This window comes from Chiloscyllium plagiosum, unplaced genomic scaffold (assembly GCF_037043375.1).
Source record: "Chiloscyllium plagiosum isolate Xiang-an unplaced genomic scaffold, Cpla_swu_hap1 HiC_scaffold_11, whole genome shotgun sequence".
Taxonomy (NCBI): Eukaryota; Metazoa; Chordata; class Chondrichthyes; order Orectolobiformes; family Hemiscylliidae; genus Chiloscyllium; species Chiloscyllium plagiosum.
In genome coordinates this window covers 33,312,179-33,327,232 of record NW_028270149.1, presented here as the reverse complement: position 1 = coordinate 33,327,232, position 15,054 = coordinate 33,312,179, and the positions used below count along the sequence as shown (strand labels likewise).

Here is a 15,054-nt window from a genome sequence, read left to right as displayed (position 1 = left end):
GTCCTCACCCTGAACAACTTCTCTTTCCAATCCTCCCACTTCCTCCAAACCAAAGGAGTAGCCATGGGCACCCGCAAGGGCCCCAGCTATGCCTGCCTCTTCGTAGGATATGTGGAACAGTCCATCTTCCGCAGCTACACTGGCACCACCCCCCACCTTTTCCTCCGCTACATCGATGACTGTATCGGCGCTGCCTCGTGCTCCCACGAGGAGGTTGAACAGTTCATCCACTTTACCAACACTTTCCACCCCGACCTCAAATTCACCTGGACCGTCTCAGACTCCTCCCTCCCCTTCCTAGACCTTTCCATTTCTATCTCGGGTGACCGAATCAACACGGACATTTACTACAAACCCACCCTCTCCCACAGCTACCTAGACTACACCTCCTCCCACCCTGCCTCCTGTAAAAACGCCATCCCATATTCCCAATTCCTTCGTCTCCGCCGCATCTGCTCCCAGGAGGACCAGTTCCAAAACCGTACAACCCAGATGGCCTCCTTCTTCAAGGACCGCAATTTCCCGCCAGACGTAGTCGACGATGCCCTCCACCGCATCTCTTCCACTTCCCGCTCCTCCGTCCTTGAGCCCCGCCCCTCCAACTGCCACCAGGACAGAACCCCACTGGTCCTCACCTACCACCCCACCAACCTCCATGTACAACGTATCATCCGCCGTCATTTCCGCCACCTCCAAACGGACCCCACCACCAGGGATATATTTCCCTCCCCTCCCCTATCAGCATTCCGAAAAGACCATTCCCTCCGTGACTCCCTCGTCAGGTCAATACCGTCCCATCAACCCAACCTCCACTCCCGGCACCTTCCCCTGCAACCGAAAGAAATGCAAAACTTGCGCCCACACCTCCCCCCTTACTTCTCTCCAAGGCCCCAAGGGACACTTCCATATCCGAGACAAATTCACCTGCACCTCCACACACATCATCTATTGTATCCGCTGCACACGATGTGGCCTCCTCTATATTGGGGAGACAGGCCGCCTACTTGCAGAACGTTTCAGAGAACACCTCTGGGACACCCGGACCAACCAACCCAACCACCCCGTAGCCCAACACTTTAACTCCCCCTCTCACTCCACCAAGGACATGCAGGTCCTTGGACTCCTCCATCGCCAGACCATGGCAACACGACGGTTGGAGGAAGAGCGCCGTATCTACTGCCTGGGAACACTCCAACCAGAAGGGATGAACTCAGATTTCTCCAGTTTCCTCATTTCCCCTCCCCCCACCTTGTCTCAGTCAAATCCCTCGAACTCAGCACTGCCTTCCTAACCTGCAATCTTCTTCCTGACCTCTCCGCCCCCACCCTATTCCGGCTTATCACCCTCACCTTGACCTCCCTCCACCTATCACAATTCCAACACCCCTCCCCCAAGTCCCTCCTCCCTACCTTTTATCTTAGCCTGCTGGACACACTTTCTTCATTCCTGAAGAAGGGCTTATGCCCGAAACGTCGATTCTCCTGCTCCTTGGATGCTGCCTGACCTGCTGCGCTTTTCCAGCAACACATTTTCAGCTCTGATCTCCAGCATTTGCAGTCCTCACTTTCTCCTCGATACCTACATTTATACTATATGAGAGGAAAGTGCAGCTTGGTTGGCAAACAGATTGATTCATCCAGGGGTTGCCATGGGAAATGTACCAGCCAATTATGATTAATAGTTAACTATTTGGGTTTTATGTAATTTTAAATCAGCGAGGTTGACTCTGATTGGTGAAGGCATTGTCCTAAGAACTAAACTAATGAATGGCTGCTGTCTATTTTTGTTGAGATGAACCAGATAAATGTGTACGTTCTTTCCATTTGCAAAGAACACGGCTTTGTATATTAAAATATTAGCTTCCAGTATATGTAAGAACACTGCACGTCAGCTGAAAACCTCACTTCAGAGCTAGTAAGAGGTGCAGAAAAGGCAACGTGGACTAGAAAGAGGGTAAAAAAAAACATTAGTCAGATTTGTCACTTACAGGGTCCTTAGAGAAGAAGGATTTGTAGGGAGCAGCTCTTATTCAGGTTTGACAGGGAAGCAGCTGTTTTTAAATTTCATGGATTCAGTTTAAAAAAAATCCCACAAAATATCAGGATGGAAGGAATAGGAATAAAAGAAGAACACTTACTGAAATAACTCCAAGGAGGCTGGCAACCCATCACTAATCACCTTATACTTACACATGACACTGACCCAGCTAGCTCAGAGCCCATTCCTAGAGTGACAACACTTATATCTGTCAGCCATGACTCCCTGATTGGACCAGGTTAACAGCCCCAATCAGGGAACTCATATTTAATGAGGTCCACCTGGCTGACCTCATTCCAATCACTGCACTTACCTTTCATCTTGGGCATCACCACTGCAATGAGTACACACCATGAATCAAGAGTCATTCAACTCATTTACAGTGAGAATGCAACATCAGAAACATCGTAGAGCAGAGTTAAGACAACAAAAAGGCAATTTAAATATTTTAGAGATCGAGTCTGACAGAAGAAGAAAAATTTTAATACTGTGATAAGACTGGCAGGTAGACAATTTAAACCACGGATTTGATGGGAGGATTTATTCAGGCCACAGCCACTTGAGTTTATTTGAAAATTGGAAACAAGGATGTGTATTGTGCTTAATTCCACAAAAGGTAGGAAAAATTCATTCTGATTACTTAAAAGCCAGGACACCTACACCCCACCAGCTTCTGTTCCCAGCAAACAAACAAGATGCAAGTTTGTATTTAAAAGAATTTGAAACTTAAAGGAAGTAAAATAGTGCAACACTTTTCCCTATAAAATAAGGAACAGTGTTAGAAGGAAACAGTAGAGCATTTCTATTATAAGCATTTAAAAGCTGGGTAATGGACAATGTAAAAGTAGATATGTAGCTGCATACTTAAATGCTAATGTTTGGGGGTAGATTTTGTGTATGGTAATAATTTGGAAAGGGTTAATGTTGAAGAATATGTTTTCTGAACTCATACATTCTTGGGTGGAGCAAGAGGGCAGCACAGCTTAAGATGTGTTGGGATCAAATATGTACTCAACCCAACCTCCACTCCCGGCACCTTCCCCTGCAACCGCAAGAAGTGCAAAACTTGCGCCCACACCTCCCCCCTCACCTCCCTCCAAGGCCCCAATGGATCCTTCCATATCCATCGCAAATTCACCTGCACCTCCACACACATCATTTACTGTATCCGTTGCACCCGATGTGGTCTCCTCTACACTGGGGAGACAGGTCGCCTACTTGCAGAACATTTCAGAGAACACCTCTGGGACACCTGCACCAACCAACCCAACCGCCCCGTGGCTGAACACTTTAACTCCCCCTCCCACTCCGCCAAGGACATGCAGGTCCTTGGCCTCCTCCATTGCCAGACCCTGACCACATGACACCTGGAGGAAGAGCGCCACATCTTCAGGAACCCTACAACCACATGGGATGAATGTAGATTTCTCCAGCTTCCTCATTTCCCCTCCCTCCACCTTATCTTAGTCCCAACCCCCGGATTCAGCACCGCCCTCTTGACCTGCAATCTTCTTCCCAACCTCTCCGCCCCCACCCCCTCTATGGCCTATCACCCTCACCTCCTTCCACCTATTGTAGTCCCAGCGTCCCTCCCCCAAATTCCCTCCCCCCTATCCTTTATCTCAGCCCGCTTGGCACACCAGCCTCATTCCTGAAGAAGGACTTATGCCCGAAACGTCGATTCTCCTGCTTCTCGGATGCTGCCTGGCCTATTGTGTTCTTCCAGCAGCACATTTTTCAACTCTGGTCTCCAGCATCTGCACTCCTCACTTTCTCCTATCAAATATGTAAATCCTGGTTCTTGCTCATTTTTATAATTAAGTTGAATCTGCCATTATAACTTGTAACCACAAAGGCTTACTGTATTTTAGAGAAGTGTTTCTTGTTGGGACATATTAGTGGTTCATCCTCTACCACTATTAAACATAATGGCCTTTGGATCCATTGCAGAAAGGAGGATTGGTGGCAGCATCTGACAAATAGCTGGTAGTAGTTAGTTCTGCAACACGTACGACAGTTATTATAAATCAATTGCATCCTTACTCACTCCAAGGATCATGACATGAAGGTGGTCACCAGAGTGAAGTCCCAGTGACTGGAACTGGTAATCCCATAATGAGTAAGTGTTTTCAGGATAATAGAGAAGAAAATCAGCAGAATGGGCTGTAATTTTATTTGAGATGGAGTTTCAAGTTGCTTCTGAACTGTTCTATCACTAACGATGGAAGTATTCTGTAAGTCCCAAGAAAAGAGAAGTAATAAAGTATATAACCATTACAAAATTGATATTTTTCTGTCAACAATGAATCAGAACATGTCAAACTGATTGGCATTAAAAAGCACAAACTACTTTCATATATATGACTACTGGAGACTGATTGTGGAAAACCAGTAATTTCTTAAACTAGCTGGGGAGTGGGGGTGGTGTGTAAGGCAAATAGTGCGGTGGCATAATAAACCAACACATATTGGAGGCTCACAGTTCATGCTGCATCTCTTGAGCTCCTGAATGCATTTTCTAAATTGTCCATTAATAAAAACCCAGATGATTAACACACTGTTAGTTTTTTTAACAGGTATCACCACAATCTACACATAATATAAATAGAATTATGAAAATAATGAAAATTCATTCAATCTCTTAAAATTCTGAACAGAGTAACTCTCTTGATTAGGCAGCCAAGATGTGAATTAATGAAAGTAATTTATTGAGAAGAATTAAGCTTAAACATCAGTTAAATTTTGAATTTAAATCTGATTTCTCCAGTGGGGAGTTGTTAAGGTTAATTTACAATTAGAAAACGCTTTAATTTTAAAAAATTACAAAATCTATTTAAATATGTACCAATTGCTGGTGGATGTGAACTGCATCTATATGATTTCTTCTATTGGCAAGTTAAATCAGTTGGAAACAGAATTCCTCATACCTGTTTTAGAGCCCGTTCAATATCAATTCCTTGGCTCCAAGGTACTGCAGGATTGGCTAAGCAGTCTCCAGTAGTTACTCTTCTTGAGATATCAATCCGTTGCCTTCGTAGATACCGAAAAGCTTCAGCGATGACGAATATTCCATCATAGGTCAAAGCAGCAGTAAACTGAATTGGAGAAGAAAAATGTGGTTTTTATCAACATGCAACATAGAAACCTAATTGCGAAGTTTGGTCAGGTAATCATTGTGGAAATATCCATTTCCAAGGATTGACATTTTACTCAGTTACTGCTTTCAGTTCTTGGCTGAGATCCTAAATAAAGATGCATTTGGCAGCAAGATGTCATAGGATTGAAGCTGTTTCGTACATGTATAACCCTTGCTATTGGAGATCACCAACTTACATTGATGTCCCACTTGAGAGTATTGACAGATAAGACAATCACCCACTCACAGCTGAATTGTGGAGCATGCAATAAAAGTGATCAAGAGAGCAGAGCTAAACAGAAAACAAAATTCAAAACATAAAAATGAAAGAAAAGCATCTATGTGTCCAGTTAAATAGCACTGAGATTACAATCTTACATGCTGTGGAAAAAATTAAATCCACATGAACTATTTAACTATTCCTTACCACTCTTACTGAAAAACTGCACACTTGTCACCTTTTCATGTCTCATTAAAGCTCTCTTTGAAGTTGATATCTTATTATGCACATAAGGTGTTTTGTATTAAATCTGTCCAACACTATTTTGTGCAGCTGCTAATTCTGTGATTGTATTACAATAGTGCTTGAAAAAGAAGATTGTGCAGTGTAGAAAGCAAAGCTACTTCTCTATTTGAATGCTTAAAGAGCAAAGATCCAATTTTAATCTGAGAAACATTGAATGCATTAGCTTTATGTCTCTTTTATGTTTGACATTGGTATTTACCAAATTCACAGTTGTCTCATAATGAAACATCATTTCAACAGCAAACCTTTATTTATGTGGACCTACCCATGGTATTGCTCAAGTATGTTGGAATTTACACTTGCTTTATGATTCTCATTGTAAGCACTATTTGTACAAGAGCTTGTTCAAGCAGCGGTGGAAGCTTAGCTTGCAGATGAGCTGGAGCCAAAGGGTGTGTACAAATCAAGCTTTGGCAGGCAACAAGTAACCAACTGGTCTATGGACGAGTGACCAGTTTCAATATCAAAGGCCTTCTGCCTGCCAACAACAATGCAATTGGCTCCCAGCTGGCTGAGTAGCTGGGGGTGCAAATGTTTTACTGGAAACCATTGGATCTCCGGAGGAGAAGGAGCTGATTTTGCTCTTCAATAAAAGGCATCTCAAGCCTGAAGTTAACCAATGCATTTCCCTTTCCAGCTGCTGTTAGCTGTGATTTTGAATTGATAAGTCTAAGACCTTTACAAGTGGGAAACAGTCACCCTGTGCATCCTGTAAACAGGTAAACATATTGGGAGAAGCTATGTTCTGATCAGCAGAAGAATCATCTCAGCAAACTTTGTACAGGAACTACTGAATTGCCTTTCTCCTCCACCCATAACACTCATCCTTTTTTTCTGCCTGTATGTCTGTTTGTAGAAGGGGAGCTTCTAAAGGGGTTAGAGTTTTAACTAGTACACTTAAGTTGTATTATTTGAGTACAGGAGTTTGGAGGTCATGTTGCGGCTGTACAGGACATTAGTAAGGCCACTGTTGGAATATTGCATGCAATTCTGGTCTCCTTCCTATAGAAAAGATGTTGTGAAATTTGAAAGGGTTCAGAAAAGATTTACAAGGATGTTGCCAGGGTTGGAAGATTTGAGCTATAGGGAGAGTTGAATAGGTTAGGGCTGTTTTCCTTGGAATGTATGCGGGATAGTTTCCTCGACCAATATGTCGAAGAACCAACTCCAGCACAAGCCACCCTCAACTGGGTATTGTGTAATGAGAGAGAATTAATTAGCAACATTGTGGTGTGAGATCCTTTGGGGAAGAGTGACCATAATGTGCTAGAATTCTTCATTAAGATGGACAGTGACACAATTAATTCAGAAACTAGGATCCTGAAATTAAAGAAAGCTAACTTTGATGGTTTGAGGCATGAATTGGCTAGGATAACTTGATCAAGGATTCTTAAGGGGTCGATAGTGGGCAGATAATAGCACACATTAACAAACTTCAACAACTGTATATTCCTATTTGGTGTAAGAACAAAACAGGAAAGGTTGCTCAAACATGGATAACAAGGGAAATCAGGGATATTGTTAAGAGTAAAGAGGAAGCATATAAATTGGCCAGAAAAAGCAGCAAACCTGAGGACTGGAAAAAAATTAAAGTTGAGCAGAGGAGGACAAAGAATCAATTCAGAAAGGGAAAGTAGAATATGAAAGTAAGCTTGCAGAAAACATAAAAACTGACTGCAAATGCTTCTATAGATATATGAAGAGTAAAAGGCCTGTGAAGACAAATGTAGGTTCCTTGCAGTCAGAATCAGGTAATGGATAATTCATAATGGACAATGAGAGATGGCAGACCACTTGAACAAATACTCTGGATCTGCCTTCACTCAGGAGGACACCAATAACCTTCAGAAAATGTTAGGGGACAGAGGGTCAAGCATAAAGAAGGAACTGAAGGAAATCCTTATTAGTCAGGAAATTGTACTGGGGAAATTGATGGGATTAAAACCTGACAAGTCCCCAGGGCCTGATGCTCTGCATCCCAGAGTACTTAAGGAAATGGCCTTAGAAATAACGGATACATTGGCGATCATTTTCCAGCATTACCGAGATTGCATGATCAGCCATGATCTTATTGAATGGTTGTGCAGGCTCGAAGGGCTGAATGGCCTACTCCTGCTCTTGTTTTCTTTATTTCTTAAATGACAAAATTGTACTCGCCTCCACCACTACCTCTGGCAGCCCATTCCAGACACTCAGCACCCTCTGTATGAAAAAACTGTCCCTCTGGATCCTTTTGTATCTCTCCCCTCTCACCATAAACTCTAGTTTATGCCCTCTAGTTTTAGACACTCCTATCATGGGGAAAAGCTGTTGTCTATGCACCTTATCTAAGTCTCTTATGATTTTATAGACCTCTATAAGGTCACCCCTCAGTCTCCTACACTCCAGGGCAAACAATTCCAAGCCTATATTGTCTCTCCTCATAATTCAAACTTTCCAGTCTGGTTAGCATCTTAGTAATCTTTTCTGCACTCTTTCTAGTTTAATCATATCTTTTCTTTAGTAGAGCAACCAGAACTGTATGCAGTACTCCAAATGTAGCGTTACCAGCATCTTGTGCAGTTGCAACTCCTCTACTCAATGGTGTGACCGATGAAAGCAAGCATGCCAAAAGCCTTCTTCACCATCCTGTCTACCTATGACTCCACTTTCAAGGAGCTGTAAACCTGTACCCCTAAATGGTGAACTATTCACTTTTTAAATATATTAACATAAGCTTTTAAAATATATTCAACATTTCCCAATTCCTGACAAAATCTCTTCTGACTTCACCAAGATTACTCATTTTGTTGTTTTGCTAAGATCAGTTTCACTGTCAAAATATGATTTCAGCTCAATTCTTGTCAAAATACCATCCAGGTCCATTCCTACTTTTCCTGCAAACATACTGGTGCTCAGCTCAGTAATAGCACTGCTGTCTCAAACCCAAAAGGGTTTGGGTTTAAAGTTAATTTCAGCAACTTGAACACACACTTAGAGCTGCTGCTTCAGTGCAGTTGTGAGGAGGTACTTCACTATCTTCAAAGAAAAATGAGGCCTCATCAATTGTATGAGGTGGCCATTAAATATTCCCAAAACATTGAATTCTGCACCTCCTGATGCTTCCTGGCTTGCTGTGTTGTTCTAGCCTTCTGCCTGTCTATATTAAATACTCCATAGCATTATGCCATCTCATTTTCTGGTCAATATTCATCACCTACCAAGCCTGAAAAGAAATGATTTGATCATTGTCTCATGTCAGTTTGTGGGACTTTGCACTGGCTGCTATATATCCTTAAATTACAATGGAAATTGTACACCAAAAAGTACTTCACTGATTGTAAAGTGGTTTATCGTGTGAAACGTTGTGTTTCTTTTACCTCTTCATTCAACAACCTTATGTTAAACAGTTGGCAAAAAAGTGTCCCCTAAAATTGTCCCCTTGGGTGGCACAGTAGCTCAATGGTCAACGCTGCTACCTCACAGTGCCAGGGACCCAGGGTTCAATTCCAGCCTCAGGTGACAATCTGTGTGGAGTCTGCACATCCTTCTTGTGCCTGGGTGAGTTTCCTCCAGGTGCTCCATTTTCCTGCCACTGTCCAAAGATGTGCAAGTTAGGTAGATTGGGCATGTTAAATTGGCATAGTGTCCAGGGGTGTACAGACTAGGTAGATCAGCCATGGGAATTTCAGGTTACAGGGATAGGTGGAGGGGGATTGGTTTGGGGTGGGATGCTGTTCAGAGGATTGGTGTAGCCTTGGTGGGCTGCATGGCCTGCTTCCACACTGTAGGGGTTCTATAATCTATTCTATGATCTAATGAATCTCTTCTAGCCAGCAAGAGGTAATGAGATTCCAAACTTAGGCAGTTAGCTGTGCTCACTCATTTTTCTTCCTGGCCAGGTAGAAGTGAAGACGGAATCTGGAACAAAAGATTTAAAATATTCTCTACTCATTTGTATTGAATTGGTATAAGTTTACAAAAGACACACAATATTCCCAAACACAGTCACCCACTCCTATAGCATCATTCCCTATAAGAGCTGGTGGTGCAATACCTGCCTTGTTAACCCGTCCATTCTCTGTTCTTTCCATGTGATACACCCATTTACTTATACTTCTTTCAATGTAGTCTCCTGCATTTGCTGCTCACAATGTGGTCTCTTCTATAATGGGGGCACCAAACGCAAATTGGGTGACCGCTCTGAGAAATACTTCCATTCAGTCCACAAGCACGACACTGAGCTTCCTGTCCCCTGTCATTTCAATTCTCCACTTAGTTCTCACTCTGACCTTCACTGCCACAGTTATCTCAGCATCTTAGCTTTTGACTCATCATCTATACCTTCTGGACTCAGCAACGGGTTCACCAATTTTAGTTATAACCGCTGCCTCCATTTTGTTTTGCTTTTGTTCTTTGCTGATTTTGTAGAAACATCATTTTATTCCTTTGCTGCCCATTTGGATGGTTACTTTCCAGCCTTACACATTATCTTACTCATTACTAGTCCCAAAGGTTCTTGAACTATGAATCTTTTTGTCACTAAACCCTTCCTGTTTTCCATCCTATTTTGTATTTCTGCCAACCACCTTGCGTTGACCTGATCAACTCTGTTTCAGTTTTTAATTACACCATACACATTTTCTTTCTAAAATCATTGCACCATTTCCAAATTGAGAACATCAATGTCAATCCTTACTAATGTAATCACATCATAATATTTCATCTTTGAGGTTTCCACAACCATATGTTGTGACTCTTCAAATCTCCCATTTTATTCATCAATCTAAGGTCATTCCACTTTTCCTAAGTGCCGTTGTTATAGTGTATGAATTAAGCAGGAATTGTCATATATCAACAATATTGGGCTACAGTTGCTTGATTTTTCTTGTTAGAATTCAAATCTCTCATCTTATTCACCAATCTAAGGTCATTCCACTTTTCCTAAGTGGTGTTGTTATAGTGTATGAATTAAACAGGAATTGTCATATATCAACAATATTGGGCTACAGTTGCTTGATTTTTCACGTTTGAATTCTTTCCCTTTTTCTACATTGACTTTTAGGTTTTTTTGCTGAGAAGGTGCATCTATAAATGATTTCTCTAACTTTGCACTTGAATTCAGTCATAATCAAAATTCAAATAGATCACTTTTCTTGATGCTGAGTTTATTCACTATCTGCACAAATCAGGTATCGCTCATAATAATGTTTACTCCTTCAATGTCATCATCGACAGATAGTTTTCTGAGTTAATTTCAAAGGGCATACTTGTATACATAAAACGCCTGAGAAGAATATTTAGGGTGCACAGTTTGAATGAATTTTCACCAAATTAAACATGCCAGTAGCCAGTTTGTAGCAAATACGCTGAAGGTTTTCACAATTATTGACAGTGGCACTGAATCTAAATTCTGCTTAGGATGATATTAGTTTTCTCGGGTATTATTTAAACTTTGAAGGATGAAGCCATATTCTGATTTGTTCATTTAACTAATTGGCTAGCTCTAGCAGCTTTGTTACCCTTGTTCTGTTGAGTTCTTCAAAAACTTTACCCCAGAGTGGTGGCACAGAACTGCTCAGCTTTCGTTGTTCTACTTTTCTGTTTTGTAACTCAAGTTTTATAACATTATATTTCCATGCTACTTTTAGGCATTTGCTGTCAATAACTACATCAATTTTTTCATGTTTTCTGTCATGCTTAATATCCAACAACTGTCTTGACTTGTATTTTCAGATTTAAAATTCTGGAATATTGGTGTTTAGTATTATTTATTTTCACACACTGTTTTACACTTTAACAATGGTGTAAGCTGTGGCCAGAAAATATTCAAAATACCACATTTGGCTTTTGTACGTTGTGATGTATTTTAATCTATTTTAGAGTTTGGGATTTAAGCTAGTGCCACGTGGGCTTTGCTCTGTGTCTCATAAGTGGTTTAATGATTATCTTGTAAGTATTTCTGCAGTTATGATAAGTTCTTTTATAAAACAGTCTGAGAGATATTGTTCATGGAGGCTATGTTTGGAAAGTTTATAAACGTAAGGAACAGGAGTAAACTATTTATCCCATTGAGCCTGCTACACCATTCAATAGGATCGTGGCTGATCAAACACTTGAATGGCTTTTGTCCAACCATCTCCATAACTCAGTAAGGCACTAATAATCAGAAATCTATCCATTTCTACCTTAAATGCTCAAAGACTGACCTTCCATCACCGTATGATGAATTCCAATGGCATACAATCCCCCAAGAAATTCATCTCATCTTGAATCTAAATGGCATCCCCTTTAATTTTAAATCATGTCCCCTGGTTCTAGACTTCCCAACCCCTGGAAAAATCATGCCTGTATCTACCTTGTCCACCCCTTTAAGAATTTCTAAGTTTCAAGGAGATTGCCTCTCATTCTTAAAAGCTCTTGTCAATACAGGCCAAATTTTCCTAATCTTTCTTTAATTGACAGTCCTGTCACCCCACAAACAAGTCTGGTGAACCTTTGTTGCTCCACCTCTATGGCAATAATATTTTTCCTCAGCTAAGGATACCAAAACTGTGCACAGTAGTCCAGGTGAAGTATAACTATGCACCTGTATAAATGTAGCAAGACTTCATTAGTCCCAGATTAAAATTCTATTGTAATAAAGGCTAATATTCCATTAGTCTTGCTTGCTACACCTGCATGTTAGGCATCAGTGACAAGGACACCTAGGTCACTTGTGCATCTACAGTTTCCAACCTCTTAGAATTTAATAAATGCTCTTCATATCAGTTCCTCCTATCAAAGTGGATAGACTCACATTTTTCCACATTCCAACTGCCATATTTGTGGCTGTGCACTAAGCCTGTCCGCATCTTCCTGAAGTTGTTTTACATCTTCCTCACAACAGACTTGTATCATTTGCACATTTTGAAACTCTACATTTTCTCCAAATCATTGACATGTATTATGAACAGCAGAGGCCCAACTATTGATCCTTGCAATATTCCACTCATCACAGCCTGATAATGTGAGGAAGACTCATTTATTCCTACTCGCTATTTTCTGTCTGTTAGCAAATCATTAATCTATACCAGTACATAACCACCTCTTACAAGTGCTTGAATTTATTTAACCATCCTTCTGTTGGGGACTTTACCAAAAGCCTTCTGAAAATCTAAGCATACTATGTTCCTCGGTTCACCGTCATCAATTTTGTTAGCGACATCTTAAAAAAACTCGATCAAGTTCATCAAACATGATTTCCCATTCACTGATCCATGCTGACTATGCCCGATTAGATCATTATTATCAAATTTTATTTATCACATCCTTTATAATAGAATCTAGCATTTCCTAATTGCTGATGTAAGGCTAACAGGATTGCAGTTCCCTAGTTTCTCTCGTTCACTTCTTAAGTAGTCAAATGACATTGCTACTTTCCAATTTGCAGGAATTAAAACAGAATCTATAGAATTTCAGAAGATAATCACCTCCCTGTATCAACTACCACTATAGACTCTTCCTTCAACACTTGGGGATATATAATATCAGGGCCTGGGAATTTATCACTTTTCAGCTGAAAACTTTCTCCGGAACAATCTTTTCACTAATAGTAATTTCCTTCACTTCTCATACTCCCTAGCCACTTGGATCTCTAGTTCTTCAAGTTTTCTTGTAAATTCCTCATTAAAAATAGACACTATGGACCAAATCTGACTTTTTTTTGCATTGGGATATTTAGAAGGATTTTTACCACAAGGCACAGCAAGACTTCTCATCATACCTTATTTACCTTATTAACCACCTCTCCCTTAAACTGACTGAGGTGTGCTTATAACCACAACAAGTTTACTTCGCTTGTGTGTGCACTAAATGGCAAGGCAAGACAGAAGTAATATGAACTTGGTTTCTCGGGCTGAAGGGACAAAGTGTAAAAAGGCAGGGATACAGTGAGCATCCAAGTAGCTCAGAGTGAGTGAGTGCTATGACAGCAAGCAACAAGCCTGGAGATATAGCTTTGCCTAGTCTCCGAGAACAAAGTGTCACTTCTGCAGCAGTATACAGATAGTTGCTGGTACATCCCATGGATGCATCAAGTTACTTCATTTGCAGTAAACTTTAATTAAATCACCTCTTTTCCCCTCTGTCTCAAATTCCTACTTTGACCCAAATCCTCAGATACTTATTCTCTGTTTCCCTCATTCTGACCAAGCAGCTTATTCCCATTTTATGAGCAAACAAAATAACACTATAGTCCGTTAGGCTTTCAGATAGAAAGTGTGGACATTTTAAGGGTGGGGATGTTAAGGGAAACACCCACAGACTCAGAAGCTTTTGGGTTTCAGTATGCAAGGTTTTTCAGGAGGCTTAGCTGAAACTAGTCATGAAAGACAATTGTTTCTGAAAAAAGGAGATAGTTTAGGAATTTAGAAATAGGTTACATTAAGAAATATTAAAAACTAATAAGAAATAGTTTGGTTTTAAAAGTTCCAGTCCAGAAGCATTTGGTTACAACTCTGAAGAAGTTACTTGAAGCTGAGAAAATATAAGCTCAGTTGTAAGAAGGCTCTACGAAGAAACTATCTGACTCTCAACTGGGAGCTGAAGCCACAGTTAAAACAAAAACATTTAAATGTGAAAGAGAAGGGAATTCTCTCTGGTATGAGTACTGTCAAGGACTGCTTTTAGGATTAATGGCATTATGTTTTACTGTATGTTTTAAAATTTTTAAACCTGTTATATATAAACAGTTTAGTTTATTTTATTGCAATAATCTGCAACATGCGTGCTTGCATTTCAATGAAGGACCACCACATTAAAACCCAAATCAAAAGATCTGACATGCCAGCTTTTAGTCTGTGAACTAACTCGTCCAGCAACAAATCAGCTGGGAATATAACAATGTCTCAATTTGTTTGTAGCCAAGCAAAACAGTATTGAACTGATTTCCATTACCTAGCGAAAAGCTTGCCACTTAACTTGAGATGGTTCAGTCACTAGTTGTAAAGTTCATGCTCATTCTGAATGCTTCTCCAACACGTGAACTGTTGTTATTACTTATTGCTTGTCTGGATTTAATTTGGCTTTGCACCATTCATAGTCCAGTTATTATGTATCCACCAAAGCAAACTCCTCTTTAAGGAACACAAAGTAATATGGTCAATTAAGCCAAGTATTTTTAACCTGTATGTGGTGTTGATCTCCAACAGCACTGATTAGGCACTGAGACTAATGTATATTTTTAGACATGAATAACACATTTTACGAGGACTTAATTAGCCTAAGAGGTGTCTGATTTGCAGGCTGTCAATGTCAATGGTGAATTCCCAGTGCATTAGGATATATCCAATGTCCATCAATGGTTTGGGCAAGAAGCATCACATAATTATATCTC

General features: G+C 40.6%; 1 protein-coding gene across 7 annotated transcripts in view; it reads right to left on the bottom strand.

Moving 5' to 3' along the window:
• The window catches only part of LOC122557318 (glutamate receptor 3), a 342,247-nt gene that overhangs the window by 137,702 nt on the left and 189,491 nt on the right, over positions 1 to 15,054 (bottom strand). For all 7 annotated transcript variants that reach the window (XR_015758634.1, XM_043704895.2, XM_043704894.2 and 4 more), the window contains exon 7: positions 4,965 to 5,132. Coding sequence is in view for 6 of the 7 variants with exons in the window: in XM_043704895.2 (XP_043560830.2) it covers positions 4,965 to 5,132 (168 nt within the window). In the remaining variant the exon portion in view is untranslated. The remainder of the gene's footprint in view (positions 1 to 4,964; positions 5,133 to 15,054) is intronic.